This window comes from Cimex lectularius, unplaced genomic scaffold, assembly GCF_000648675.2.
Source record: "Cimex lectularius strain Harlan isolate CLEC.00 unplaced genomic scaffold, Clec_2.1 scaffold1, whole genome shotgun sequence".
Taxonomy (NCBI): Eukaryota; Metazoa; Arthropoda; class Insecta; order Hemiptera; family Cimicidae; genus Cimex; species Cimex lectularius.
In genome coordinates this window covers 29369-45036 of record NW_019392813.1, presented here as the reverse complement: position 1 = coordinate 45036, position 15668 = coordinate 29369, and the positions used below count along the sequence as shown (strand labels likewise).

Genomic DNA, 15668 nt, shown 5'->3' with positions numbered 1-15668 from the left:
CGATAAAAAGTAAAATTCTATTTGGATTTTGTCGAATGAAAATATTTATTGATATAACAAGTCTTGAAGGACCGCAGTGGCCAGGGTGTCTGATTCGTATTTGCCACTTAGAGAGGTCCCGGGTTCGAATACCGGCATAGCTCATTAATTTTTAATTTTCTGCCATATCACCCGATCTGGTGCCTTTTTCTTCCATTGTCCTACATTTAGCTTGTTTAGGTCCCTTTCAACCACTTCAACCTTGGTCTGCCTCTGTATCTTTTGCCTCCAGGATGTCCTTCCCACGCTAGAAGAGCTCTGTCGGCTTACATCCTATACAGGTGGCTCAAACGACCAAACATTTTGTACAAAATTTTCTATCATTCCTCCTGATCAATTGCCGTACATTTAGCTTGTGCAGGTCGTTCTCCACATCTTTCGACGACTTCAACCTGGTCGACCTGAAGGTCTCTTGTGTTCAGGATGCAAGGTCTTCCCATGATCCCCCGCGCTATACGAGGAGCGTTGTCGGCTTGCTTCCTATACTGGTGGCCCAGACAGCGAAGGGTGCCTTTTTTTTAAATAGTTTTTACTACTAAATATTCATTCTTGTGCTACAGAATAGGACCTTGGCATCCACCATATTTTCTGCCATTCCTCTCGATCTGGTGCTTTTCTCCTCCACTGCCGCACATTTAGCTTGTTTAAGTCGTTCTCAGCTTTCAACGACTTCAATCTGGTCGACCTGTAGGTGACTTGTCTTCAGGATGCAAGGTCTTCCCATGATTCCCCACACTATACGAGGAGCTCTGTCGGCTTACATCCCATACAGGTGGCCGAAACAGCCAAATATTTTGTTATTGGTTTTACTAAATATTCATTCTTTTGCCACAGCCCTTATAGGACCTTGTAACGTACATAATTTTCTGTCATTCCTCCTGATCAACTGCCGTACATTTAGCTTGTGCAGGTCGTCCTCCACATCTTTCGACCACTTTAACCTGGTCGGCCTCTAAGTCTCTTGCAAAGAGCAAGATGTAAGCTTTTCCCACGATACCCCACGCTATTCGAGGAGCTCTGTCGGCTTATATCCCATAAAGATGGCCCAAACAACTAAACATTTTGTTATAGTTTTTATTAAATATTCATTCTTGTGCTACAGCCCTTATAGGACCTTGGTATTCTATAAAATTTTCTGCCATTCCTCCTGATCCACTGATTCTGAAGGTCGTTCTCCACATCTTTCAACCACTTTAATCTGGTCGGCCTCTAGGATGCCTCTCTCTTGCCTCCGGGATGCAAGCTTTCCCACGATACCCAATTCTTCAGTACTGCGACCTCACGTGACCTGTAGATTTCCGCAGCCGTTCCAAAAATTACTTCATAAATGCTACTAAGGTTCTTGCTGTTAACCAAAGGCTTATGTCGTGTACCTTCGAACCGATGTACACTCTCCTTATATTCCATAAATAACCTAGCTTGTCCCGAGGTCAGCATGCATTTAGGCTTTTCGTTCATTAATTTTTAGGCCAAATACTCCATCCTCCAGTTCCATAAATTCTTTCAGCACGGAGTCACAATGATACATCATCGGCATAAGCTATGTGTATGTCATTCTGGTAAATATACTTCCTTCCGGGGTCACGAATATTTTATTTATTGTTAAGATGGATCTCCTTGTCTTAAGCCGACGTTAATCGGGCACTCCCAGGTTCCGTCTGAACAATTTTCGCCACCGAACTCTTGAGGGCCATTTTAACCAGTCTGATCAGCTTTTCTCCCTTGATGATCCCTAGACGCGACATCTTGAAATCAATGTACACCTAGTGAACGTCCAAGTAATATTTTTCTAAAACCATCCTCATAGTAAAAATATGATGAGAAAAAATAACTTTTATTTTCAATGTAACGATAGGCCTGGTGTTTATAGTAAAGTAAGCACAAAATGTGAAACGGTTCCCAGGAGAGAAGGTTAATGGCTCCGACCAAATAGTAATTCTTAATGGACCGTCATTCCCGTTTTAGTTTCCTCCGTCTTAGCCTTCCTCAGTATATTTTTATTTCTAGCAATGGGCTTACTTAAAGATTCAGGAAAGTTCGAACATTATTTTTATGACAGTATACCCTCTTCCAGCCTTAATTACCCTATAATTGTAATTATAATCTTGCTATAACAATTGAAACAATTGCCAGAATTTTATTTGTTTAAACTTGGCATACAAAAAAAAACAAAAAAAAACGCGGGAATTTATTTTAAACAGAATTATATTTCAGAAACAAATGGGATTGAATAAGCCATTCATTATTTTGAAATTCATAAGCTCTCGCTTCTCAACTTACATCAATCGCTTTGTTATAATTGCCTAACTGCTCCCTACTAAGCCAAACAAAGTTGCAAAGTACAAGTTGGAGCTTGTATCAAACCCATCAAACCTAATCTTTTACTAATGTTGGTTTATTTACAATTTTGGATGTACAGGAGAGTTTGAATAATTTACAACAAATCCCTGCTCGTATTACGATTGAGAAAATTTAGTTTTAAAAGTAGTATTTGGTCTAAAACGATTTAAAAAAAGGCAGTCACCTAGATACTCTTTCCAATTAAATAATTAAAACAATAATAAAAAATTAATTACATCTGCTGTTAACAATTTTAACATGGTTCAATTATCCAATTGACTAAAGTTTCGTAAGTTTGGTGCAACACAGTCGAAGTTATCAGTAAGCATTCATTCTTGATTGTTATTTTAAAAATGTAACAAAACATTTTACATACCTCTAATAAGCGATTGTTTAAAATTTTATTGAAAAGGAGGTAATGTTGTAATAAAATTAATTAATCAAGAAATATTTGGAATGACAGAAGTTAACACAATGAATTGAGATTATATTTTTATATTTTCGTGATTACGAATCGTCAGCTTAATCGTTTTCGAACATTCTGGTCCGCCTATGTTCGCTGTTTTCGTCTGCCAGATGCGTTTCGGAGGTTCTTCATTTTACCCCTTGCCTTGAATATTTACATTTTTTTTTTCAATTTCACCATGTTTCTCTGCCAGTTTGGTCATTCTATTCTCGCTTTTGAGTAAAAATCCTAACAAAACATAGTCAGTAGCGATCCCGTTTCTCGTCATCTTTAGTTTGTTTTGACTGATTATTGGTCAGGCTGGCCGGAAAGAACGAGGCTGCGTAAAAAGTTGTCAAATTTTGTCTTGCAGTTTTGACTGTCAGTCGCTAAAAATGAATAAATATCACACCCCAACTACTGAAGATCAAACCGCGCGTCTGACTGGGCAAAAAACCGATGCTCGACAGAACAAAAATTATTGGAAAGGACCTAGCATAAAACACAGTCGAGTTTCTTCTTGATTTCTGGTCTGGCTGTTTTAATCTGTTAAATGCTAAAAAAACAAAACAAAGCCAACTGGCCTAAAACCCAAGGTTAGGCATGCCAAAAATGACCAGAAACAACGTGAATAAAAAATTAAATTTCTTGTAGAAGTTTGATTGTGTTTGTTAGTCATCAAACAATACTCTCCCAATAATGACTAAGATGTATCAAAGACTGTAAAACTTCTTGAGGTTTGATTCTTTCTTTAGTGGGCCAGTCGCTCAAAAATAACAGCCAAGTACTGAAGATGACGTGAAGCAGAAACACGTCTGACCGACAAAAAAATCCAGAATAGGAAAAACAAAAATGATCGGAAACGACCAAGTTGCAATTATACATAATTGTCATTCATTATTGAGATTCATTTCTGAGATCTAATCTGCCTGTTGTAATATATCATAGGGCATAAAATAATACTCAGTCTAACTAGTGAAGGTGGCGAGATGCCAAACCGAGTCTGAATAACCGAAAAACCAATCAAAGTCCGACCAAAAAAATGCTCCGACAGACGAAACTGCATAAAAAGCTGAAAACATTTCTTCTTAAAATCTGGTTCTTGTAAAAAAAACAGTCAGTCCATCTTCTGAAGATGACGTGAAGCCGTAACTCGCTAGACTGGCATAAAAACCGATGATAGGCAGACCAAAAATGATCAGAAACGACCAAGCTGTATCCAACACTGTACAATTTCTTATCGAGGTTTTGTTCGCTTTAGTCTGCCAGTCGCGAAAAATAACACAGCCCAATTACTGAAGATGACGTGAAGCCGTAACTCGTCAGGCTGACATAAAAACCGATGATGGGCAGACCAAAAATGATGAGAAACGACCAAGCTGTATCCAACACTGTAAAATTTCTAATTGAAGTTTTGTCCTCTTTAGTCTGCCAGTCGCGAAAAATAACACAGCCCAAATACTGAAGATGACGTGAAGCCGTAACTCGTCAGGCTGACATAAAAACCGATGATGAGAAGACCAAAAATGATGAGAAACGACCAAGCTGTTTCCAACACTGTAAAATTTCTTATTGAGGTTTTGTTGTTGCCTTTGTCCGCCAGACGCCCAAAAATAAAATAACACTGCCTAATTACTGAAGATGACGTGAAGCCGTAACTCGCTAGATGACATAAAAACCGATGATAGGCAGACCAAAAATGACCGGAAACGACCAAGCTGTATCACAGATTAACATTTCTTATTGAGGTTTTGATCTCTAGTCTGACAGACGACCAAAAATAACACAGCCCAATTAATGAAGTTGACGTTAAGCCGTAACGCGACATACTGATCTAAAAACTGATGATCGGAAACGACCAAGCTGAATCACACTCTAACATTCCATATTGAGATTTTGATCTCCCTTTAGTCTGCCAGTCGCCCAAGAATAACACAGCCCTTCTACTGAAGATGACGTGAAGCCAAAATGCGTCAGAACTAAAACTATGGTGAAAAATGATAGGAAGGACCAAAGTACATGTCCAATAAACCGCTAAAGCCCAAGAAGATATGTCACTTTTTGATGTTTGTCTATCACAGCGATGATGAATTTATATATTTTTCTTTTTTAAAGAAGAAGATTGGTTAGAGCAGCTGAGAAAGTAATATCCTCGGTTTCTGCCCCTTATTTTATTACTTGGCGTTGTAATTCGAGGATGTATTTAGGTCGAGGATTTATTTATTCACGCCTTTTCTTCACGGCCGATCAACATCGGCTCATATTCAGCAGAACTTGTACATTGTGAAATGACTGCGGGTGGTGTACGGGTCGATGAACTGTTCATAGCATTTTGATTAAAACCCGACTTCTCTCGGCTCCCTGATTTCGTCCATTTCGACGGCCGTTGTTCGCCTCGCTTCACGCAGTTTCCGTTAGAAAGTAAAATTACCCCCTCACTGGAATATAAGAACGATATGCGAACACTCCGAAATTTTGAAACGCACTGACAAACTCATTAACTTTTCAATTAATTCACAGACACACACAACTTTCACACTGTTAACAAAGTTACAAAACAGAAAATGTAAAACGAACAAATGGTGTCCTAATAACAATAAACCAACGAAAGTCTTGACACATAAGCGACAAACGTTCCCAATACCAAAATCTGCCTTGGAAGAGTCAAAACATAAAAAAAAGTTTCATTATTTATGGCAAAATTATGATTCGATTGGAATTATAGGGCAAAACAGTCCTTTATCGGCTGCGTTTATTATAAAGTCTACAGACATGAAAGGAGCATTGAAAAATATCTATAAACAGAAAGCAAAGGGGGTGGACTAAGAAAGAAGTAAAGATTGCTGAAAGACAAGAAGCATTTAAAGTCTCAATAAAGTCCTTTTAAAGAAAAAAAAATCTTTATATAAGAGCGACTGTATATCGACGGACAAATGAGGGAGATACTCAAGCATGTTTCCAATTAAAAAGAAGAAAAAGTTTGGGACTTAACCATGCGCAACCAGGATTTAAGCTCAGTTCGGATTCAATGAACGGAATCTTGAATGTTTAGCTTTTCTTCTTTTCCTTCAATAAACTCTCACCAGTTGTGCAGAGATTCTAGTCTTTTGTAAGTTTGGACGTTCCTGATCTTCTGGCCTGCCAGAAGCTTCTCGGCACTTTGCCATCTTTAGTAGTGTGTTTAGATTTATGCCAAGTATCATAAATTGACACAATAACCGACGATAAGCAGAACAAAAATGATCGAAAACGGCCAAGCTGCATGGTTAATTAAGAGATTTATTCATGAAGTCCTAGATGGCGAGAAGTCTATGAAATGGAAATGAAAAAATGTAAAATTTATTTTTAAGGCTTGGTCTGCCTGTTGTCATCTGTCTTTTACAAGGAGTACATAATAACACTCGGCCCAACCATTGAAGATGGCGTGAAGCCGAAACGAGTCTGAATAACCGAAAAACCAAGGAAAGACCAAAAAATGTTGCGACAGACCAACTTGCATAAAAACTGTAACATTTCTTCTTGAGGCCTGGTTCTTACGAAAATAACGCTCAACCCACCTACTGAAGATGATGTGAAGCCGTAACTCGTCAGACTGGCATAAAACGGATGATAGGCAGTCCATAAATGATCAGAAACGACCAAGCTGTATCAAAGGCTGTAAAGTTTCTTATTGAAGTTTAACCCGCCAGTGCCCAACCTGTTTACGTTTAGTTTAGCCCAACTGTCTGTCAGATGCGTTTCGAAGTTTTCCATTTTACCTTTTTTTTTTTTTTTTGAAAAATATTCACCCTGTTTCTTTGTCATTTTTGTTAGTCTATTCTCGCTGTTTGAGTAAAAATCCTAACTGAAAATACTCAGTGAGACGCGTTTTGGCTTTTCGTTATCTTCAGTTTGTTTTGGCTGTTTATTGGGCTGGTTGGTCGGAAATGACGATGCTGCGTAAAACTTGTCAAATTTCTTCTTGCAGTTTAGCTGTTTTTCTCTGTCAGACGATAAAAAACGTATAAATATCGCAACTCAACTGCTGAAGATTGTGAGACCGAAGCGTGCGTCTGACTGGCCAGAAACTGATACTAGACGAAACAAAAATTATGGGAAAGGACCTAGCATAAAACACAGTCAAATTTCTCCGTGAGGTCTAGTGTGGCTGTTTTGATCTGCCAGATGCTAAAAAATAACAATCAGCCAAACCAAATGAAGATTGCGTGAAGCAGAAAAACGCCTGACTGACAGAAAAACCCTTCAATTCATTTCTTTGTGTCATCTATCTATCATAGGTCATAAAATAACACTCAGACTAACTACTGAAAATGACGTAAAGTCGAAACGGGTCTTTAACCGAAATGTCAAAAATAGATAGACGACAAATCATCACAGATAAACAACTCTGCCAACTGACAAAAGGTCACTGTTGACATATGCCTCTGAATGGGTGCAATCCCGCACTCGTCTGACAGACCAAAACGAAAATCATCAAACTTTAGGGTTCCTAAAGAAATATTACAATTCTTTCAACTTTTAAACTTGAGTATTACTTTTTTTGTTAAGTGTGTGAAAGGAATATCTATCGTAATAATCAAGACAATCAGATAATCATGATCAGAAAACTTTCAGCTGGTAGGACTTACAGGTTTCAAATTGAAACTTCCTGCATCTAACCGTATAAATTTTATCAAGTTATTAACCTTTTTGTTGTATTTTTATGTTCCAGGTGTGGGTATGGAGGGGGGCCGGGACGTGATGCCACTGCTGGAAGAGCGGGTAGCAGTGGTGACCGGAGGAAGAGACCGGAGAGGCGGCCCACTCCTTACCTTCCCCACGTCCGCCCGGAGGGACCGGCTCAAGCCCGACGACTACCGGAGGCTCATCCACTACCTCATCAACATACCTCCGTGAGTATCTCAATGGACAGTTTCATTCGGAATTGCGGTGACTCGGGATGGCCGACTTGCGGTTCTTCTGACCGACTCTTACCGCATTTCGCTCCTCTATATAATCATAAAGAATTGACCGGTGTTTATGTACTTGGAGGGTTTTCATTTCAAATTATACCAAATCTGTTATATAACAACCTTAGTGAGACTGGCAAAGCTAACGCGGAAGGTTTATATGTTATGAAATGTCCTCTGATGTCCAGTCCTTGTGATTAAAACCCGTTTTATTTGAAAATTTATGTGTAACGTGTTATTCCCGCAAAGAAGTAGTACGTTTTCTCAGTGTCTTAGGGTCCGCCTCTGTACAGGGCGCCTCTTTATCAAATGTCCATCGAGTCTGTCACGTCAAGAAACCTGCTCAATTGAGACAACTTGGAATTTAGTCGGAGCTGGACTGGTCCATCTCTGATCCATCAATATTCCTTGGGACCCCATCAGGCCACATTCTTGAAACTTAGGGATTCCCCCACACAATATTTCTATTGTCTATGACCACTCGGAATGGTCTGTGAAGTTTGAGTTTTTCTATTATTTTGTTTGAGTTATAGTCATTTCATTTATATACACCTTACAGAATTTTGTAGTGGCTTCTTTCTTTGGCCTGGTTGGATTGGGTAGATTCAACCTCGGAACATAGTTGGAAGGAGTAGAGGTTTGTCCTAGGGTGATTCCGGCCTGCTTATCGCTACGCCTACTACACCTTTGTTCCAGAAGAGTACCATGTTCGACCGTCTTCCCACCACTTGGGTAGCCTTTCTTCCACAGATCTCTGTAATCTATCACCAGTTGGAAGGATCTGTCAAAGTTGAGCTTAGTTATTTGGTATAATTGCTAACTACATATACTGAATAGTGCGTATTTAGAGATCGTGAGATGCGGTCTGGTGTGATATAGGTTTAGAGAAACCCTTTATGTTTAGTGGCCTAATTGACCAAATTATTTGTTTCAGTTAATTTATTCTTTTTATACAAGGCCTTGGTTGAAGAGAAGATGAAAATGATGGTTTAGAAAAACATTTTCTTTATCGTGCCAACGTTTCGATCATTATAGAGATCATCTTCAGGGCCTGGGATTTATAATCATTGTTAATTATACAAAAAATTGTACATTGTTCCATCATTGTGTTTAGTGGTTTAATTGACCAAATGACTTTTTCATTTAATTATTCTTTTTATGTAAGGCCTTGGTTTAGATGAAAAAGCTAGTGTCACGAGCGGGAATCGAACCCACAACCTTCGGCCCAATACGCCACTGCTCTAAACACTTTTGCTATCGTGACTAGTGGTCCTTGGACACCAACTCCCCATCTCGACCTGTCCGAGTGGATCGAAGCCACTACTAAAGTGGTTAGAGGAGCGGCGCATTGTGCCGAAGGTCGTGGGTTCGAATCCCTCTCGTGACCCTAACTGTTTCATTAATGAATAACGTAGACTTGGTCGAAAAAGATAAACTAACAGTTTTCTGTCTAGTACCCTCCCTTAGGTCTGTCAGACGTGTTACGATTTTTCGCCACCTTCAGTGATAACTATTTTTTTGAAGTTCACTTCAACCGTATTAAAATAAGATCTTTTTGCTTATCGTGTTGTGAAAAATAAAAAAATCGACCTTTTGGCTCTTCATAGTTTCAATTAATGCAAAACATGGGCTTGTATGCCGCCAGATCGGCTTCTACCCAGCATAATGCCCCCGTTAGTTTATAGTTTAAAGTTATATAATCTTGTCTTTAGTTTTTGATAGTAATTTTGTAACAGTGTTTTAGGACGTTCATTGTACTTGATAGGGTTTTGGCGTTCTGCAGAAACTATTGCTCCGTTTCACGTTGGAGTAAGCCTGTGTTCTCTATCTATGCGTGTCGTCTTTTGTTTGGAAAGTAGGCGGAGAATCCAGTCCGATTCCATTATTCGGACCCATCGGGCTCGGATGGCGCAATCTGAGTAAATCAATGTTGCATTTTAAATAAAGTAAAAAAATTAAAAAAAATGAGGAAGAAAGAGGGGGAAATTGAGACAAAAATAAACAAAAGAAAAAGAAAGAAAGAAAGACGAGCAGAAACTTACAAATAAAATTAAAAGCAAAAATTAACAAATGCTATTAAAATATTATTGGGTTGGTCCAAAAATAATGCACGTTTTGAAAAGGAAGTCAAAAATATTTTTAGTTTTTTGTAAAATAAAGTAAGTTTATTCCAAATATTTTCCATCACAATCGTAATGGACTAACGTGTAATGAGCGCTTTTATTCCGCTGGCATAAAAATCAAAAATTTCGTCTTACAATAAAGTCTTGGAAGTCGTTTTCGGCTTCCCCGCGTTCTCTAAAAATTTTATCCGTCAAGAAGTGTTCAAAATGCCTAAAAAAAGTTAAGTCTGTAGGAGATAGGTCGGGTGAATACTGAGGGTGCGGTAAGGTTTATCCTAAGCCCTTAAGTTTCCGCAGGGTTGCCATTGCGACATGTGGCTTGGCGTTAGTGAAGAAGAATCGGCCCCTGACGGTTCGCCAACGCTTGACAAAGACGTTGCTGTCTCCCGTAAATTCTGTAAAATTCTTGGCAATACTTCTCTGCTGTGATAGTTTCACCACAATTCAGGAAATTATAGCGATAAACCCCAGCAGTTCACCACCAAACAGCCACCATAACGAAGGAAGGATGAATCGACTGTCAGGACAACAGTAAGTTAGAGATCAGGGATGCGGTCATCAGAACAAGTAAGTTTTGTAACTTATGCCAAGTTATCAACCTCCATTGAGATCTTCATGAGGGCTGTACAAAGTAATTACATCGTTTATAATTAATAATTGGTTATTTGGAGATCGCGCGGTCTGGTGTGACGTAGGTTTTAGAAAAACATTTTCTTTATCGTCCCAACGTTTCGATCTTTATTGAGATCATCATCAGGGCATGGGATTTATAAACATTGTTGAATTTGTTCAAATACATGTAGGATGTGGAAAAAAATGAATTTATACAATGCTAGTAATTTTAGTTTCAATCAAAGTATTTGTTCTCACTCAAAGTGTTTGTTTTCTGGTAGATGTGTCATTCTTGTGTGTCGTGTTGGAAGTGCCAGTGAGATATTGATGTTTTATGTCTATATTCGTTGGATTTCGAAAGGGTGGGGAAGGAATTCGGGATAGAAAGACATTTTTTTATGAGGAATCGGCTCTTTTGAGGTGAAAGGAGCCGACAATGGGAAAAACGTTGGCACGATAACGAAAATGTTTTTCTAAAACCTATGTCTCACCAGACCGCATTTCACTCACACGCATCTCCAAATAATCATTGGCTAACGGTCACCAAATACCACACATTAATAATAGGTAACACAATAATTATCAGAAAACATTGGATAGCTTTCTCGTCACAAGTATTATAATCACAAGTAAAGTATTATAATAATAACAGTAAAATAACAATACTTATATATCTAACCAATTGAGAGGTAACCAATTGTGGTTATAAACACAGAATGACACTAGACAGACAGAAAGGACTAAATTAGCAACTGTAGAGGGAGGTGTTTTGTCAGCCATTCCAAATTAAAATAAATGTAGCTGTTAATCTCATTGACATGGCATTAAGATTGAGTGATATATATTTCAATAGGGATAATGAGGTGAAGATCATATCCATGTTGAACAATAAAGGTTATACAGCATCCCTAATTAAGATGTTTATTTCACAAAGAAAGTTTCCTCATCCTGACATCAGTATTAGCGTGGATGGGGTAGAGAGATTTTCTTCTTTGGTATACATTGGTGATGCTTCTAAACAGATTAAGTTTCTGTTGGAGTGCCATTTAAATAATTCAAAACTCGTTTTCAAATATAACAATAAGACGGGAAAGAAAATTCTCATAAAAATAAAGTGTTTTGATCCGCCTTTAAGATTGTCCAACGTGGTTTACTCTATCCCGTGTAAAGATGGTCAGAAACAATTCCTGGATATCAGTTTGAACCAGATATGATTGTTCTGACAACAGTAGGTCGGGAACAGCTTTGTCAAGGCATCATCATGAAATAAGTTTTAATGATGTGGACGTGGTTGACAGGGAGGAAATCTAGGAAGAAGATTATTAAAAGAAATGCATATTAAATCTGAGCCATATTTGTTTAGTGGCCTTAACTGGCCTTATTAATTATTCTTTTCATCTCAACCAAAACCCTTAGTTGAAAATTAATTTGAATAATTAAATGTCATGTTAATTCACTAAACTTGAGAACTGATATCAATAATCTACAGTTGCCTAATTTAGTCCTCTCTGTCTGTCTTGTGCTATTATGAGTCTATAACTACAATTGGTTACGTCTCATTTGGATACATTTCGTTGTTTTTATTGTTATCATTTTAATATTATGACGAGATTTAATTAAAGATGAGATGATGTATCGACCTGCTTGTTGAACGACTTGAGTAAAAGGATCTTTAGTGAGGTCACACAAGAAAGGACAAACTCTTTAAGTCTTTGCCGAGCTTCCGATAAGATGACGATATAATCGTCGAAAGCTCGGCAAAGGCTTAAAGAGTTTGTCGTTTCTGGTGTGACCTCACTGAAGATTCTTTTACTCAAGAAGTTATCCAATGTTTTCTGATAATTATTGTGTTGCCTATTATAAACGTTGCAGACCTCAATGAAGGTTGAAAGTTTGGCATAAGTAACAAAACTTACTTATTTTGATGATCTCCCTGATCTCTAACTTACTCGTGAGTCACTATAACCTTATTTGGGTACAGATTTGGCTTGAGGAAGCGTTTTGGCTCTTCATACTTGTCTATTATCGTACAGAATCCATTTCTCATCTGCACGTTATGATCGAAAAATTGATTATTTTAGCACAACAGAAGAGACGTGCAAATTTCAAAACGTCGATTTCTTTGGGCTTGGGTAAGTTTGCGGTACCAAATTTCGACCTTGTTTACTTTACCACTAAGCTCCAGATGGCGAGCAACGGTTGAGTGGTCAACCCTCAGCTCTTCCGCAATTTCCGGTGTTGTCTTACGCGAATTTTTTTCAGTTGATGTTTTGAGTTGGTTGTCGTCTACCACGACCTTCCCTGCCTTCGAGTTCATAATCTCCAAGACGAAATCTTAAAAAACACCGTGCATTCGCTAATGCTTCCCCTCAACTGTATTGATGTTGGGTTTGGGCTGCACTTTGCGCAAGTTTAAATAAGTAAAAATAAATTTGAAGAAAATCTAGTTTGGACATATTTAATTTCGCAGATCCTCACTCCTATAAAATTTAATATAAACTAAAATATTTAGTATTAAAGATAACAGTTAAAAGTATTTATTATTATAATTCATAAATTATATTTGAGGATTTAGCTTTGCTTTGTTTACATGACAAGCTCTGTGAAAATAAAACAAATTTTCAAAACCTGCATTAATTTTGTAACAGCCCAATGATTGTTGGGCGCTGTCAGGACTACCTCAATAGAATTATGGCTAATTGGTAATAACAAAGGGGAAAAAAATTATGAAAAGTTTGAAACTCGACAGGGGAAATCCACAGTGCCGGGTTTGACCTTTTTAATTGGGGTTATCCGTCAATATCCATCCTTTATTCTAATAATTAATCTTTATGTAAGGTATAAGGTATTGGTTGAAAAAAAATCAGTGTCACGAGCGGGATTCGAACCCATGACCTTGGCTAAATACGCCGCTGCTCTACCACTTGAGCTATCGTGGTAAAGTGCTAGAACAGCGGCGTATTTCGCCGAAGGTCGTGGGTTCGAATCCCGCTCGTGACACTGACTTTTTTTCAACCAATACCTTACATAAAGATTAATTAATTGAAAGAAGTTATTTGGTGAATCGTACCACGAAATATAATGGCATTAATCTTTTATTTGATCTGAGGCAATTTTCTTTATCAAAATTGATGCGGATTGTTTTAATTAAAATGACAAACATATTGGAAAAACTAATTTGAAAATAGTAACGTCGATCGTGTTCTTAAAAATACTAATCTATTAGTCAATAAAAATGTCTTTTGCTAATGTCGTACATTAAAGCGATCTGATCAACATTGATCAGTCATTTTCGACCTGCGTGTTTCTATATTTGTCCTGTTCGTCCACTTTTGTTCCTTTTTGAAGGTTTCTTTGTGTACGTGAGCCTGCCTTGATGGTGCATGCATGTTGTGTACGCGTGCTTTGCCCTCTCTATCTTTCTCTTTCTATGTACGTGGTCGTATGGAAGTGCAATCAATTAATGCGTCATGTAGGTGAAGAAAGTTCAAGGCTTTGCGAATTGCAAAACGGAAAAAACTTTCAACCTCAGTACGATCGCACCAGATGATCACAATTAAGACCAGAAGAAGGCATATGTAAGCATAAAGTTTTATTAATCTTTATGTAAGATATTGGTTGAGATAAAAAGTCAGTGCCATGAGCGGGATTCGAACCCACGACTTTCGGCTAAATACGCCGCCGCTGTACCACTTGAGCTATCGTGTCTTCGATACTCTCGGACTTCCCATCTCAACCCAACCTTCCGAATTTTCCCTTCTTTTTGCCATTTTTCAACTTTGCTATTTTGATTGTTTTATCTCAACCGATACCTTACATAAATATTAATTAATTGAAAGATGTTATTTGGTCAATCGGACCATGAAATCTAATGAATTTAATTAAGTTTTATGTTAAACTTTTAAGAAAGGTTTTTCAAGAGGAATCTATCATAATTATAAATGGCGTACTCCATGGTATGCTGGAAAATTCATTGAGGGAATTTCTGTTGAGAAAAGTGTGCCGGGGTTTCCGCAGATACGGGGCGAATAAGGCGAATCATAACCCCCTGTGCTTATGTGCCTTCCGGCCACTTTTCGTCCTGGAATTGTAGCCCAGCGGCTCGGACTTTAGTACCTTGCCAGGGGTAGATAACAAAGTGCCTGGCTTTGCCCTTGTCTACCCTCGGGGAGGTCCCTTCTAAAAGATTAGCTCTCGAGTTAACCAGAGACCGCCGGGGTCGGTGAAAAGAAAAAAAAATTCAATTTTCACAGGGCTGGATCTTATTTAGAAAAGTCGCGTTTTAACCGAGGTACACAAAGGTTTTACGCCGTTTTTCTTTCGGATGTGAACAAACAATCGCATTGTGGCGTTGTTTTGGACGGGGTGGTTCTGCCCTAGTGGCCTTTTCCTTTCTTTTAAGAAACCCTAAATTTATGATGAATAAAGTTGTTCTATTTTTTTTTTAATTTATTTAACAGACGTCTGTCTTTAAATGTAAAATAGAGTCGAAAGTTGAAAAACAGACATATAATGCAATTTTTTTAAAAGTTGTTGAATGTTTAACAAACTCTTTCCTGACGAAGACATTTGCTATTTTTGTTGTTTAGACTGAGAAACCAGTTGTCCAATGAAAAGTGACAATCAACTCGAATCACGTGAAAGATTGGCTTTCTAACGGGATTCGGCAATTTTCGATTTGTCTTTTAATAATCCCGGAGGCGGCCGACAAATTTCACTGACGATGTCGTTACAGTCGAACGTAAGATACTGTTATAATAAAAATCACGAATATGTTTATGTTTCCCCGATTGTACGCGTTTTTGTTTTAGTATGTCATGCTCAGTTGTTGTTGATTTTGTGTAAAGTCACGTAATTTTTCAAAAACAGCTAAAAAGAATTGTGATCTTATCATCAAATTACAATTTTAACGATTAAATTGATGGTTTGGATTTATGTTTTGAGAATTAAGAATTGGAAGAATTCTTTTCAATAGTAGTTTTCCTAAAATTTTACCCAAAATAAATGAATGTTTTCACCACTTTTGGTTTTAATTTTGTATATATTACGTTGCCCACTATTATTTGTTACCTACTTGAAAGTAGTAAGTAATGTTCTTCAAATTATATATATAAAAAATATGTATAAAAAAAGAAGATTAAAAAGCTATACATGCATATA

The 15668-nt window shown here is 37.8% G+C and overlaps 1 protein-coding gene across 6 annotated transcripts in view; it reads left to right on the top strand.

The window, feature by feature from the left end:
* Positions 1–15344, top strand: part of LOC112127377 (kalirin-like) — a 183512-nt gene extending 168168 nt beyond the window's left edge. For 3 of the 6 annotated variants that reach the window (XM_024228286.1, XM_024228285.1, XM_024228287.1), the window contains 2 exons: positions 7536–7716; positions 15098–15343. In XM_024228286.1, coding sequence (XP_024084054.1) covers positions 7536–7716; positions 15098–15128 — 212 coding nt within the window. In that variant the 3' untranslated portion in view covers positions 15129–15343. Of the gene's footprint in view, positions 1–7535; positions 7717–15097 lie in introns of all 6 variants that reach the window. The other 3 variants (XR_002910541.1, XR_002910542.1, XR_002910540.1) reach the window with 2 other exon arrangements.
* Positions 15345–15668: the final 324 nt, after the last annotated feature.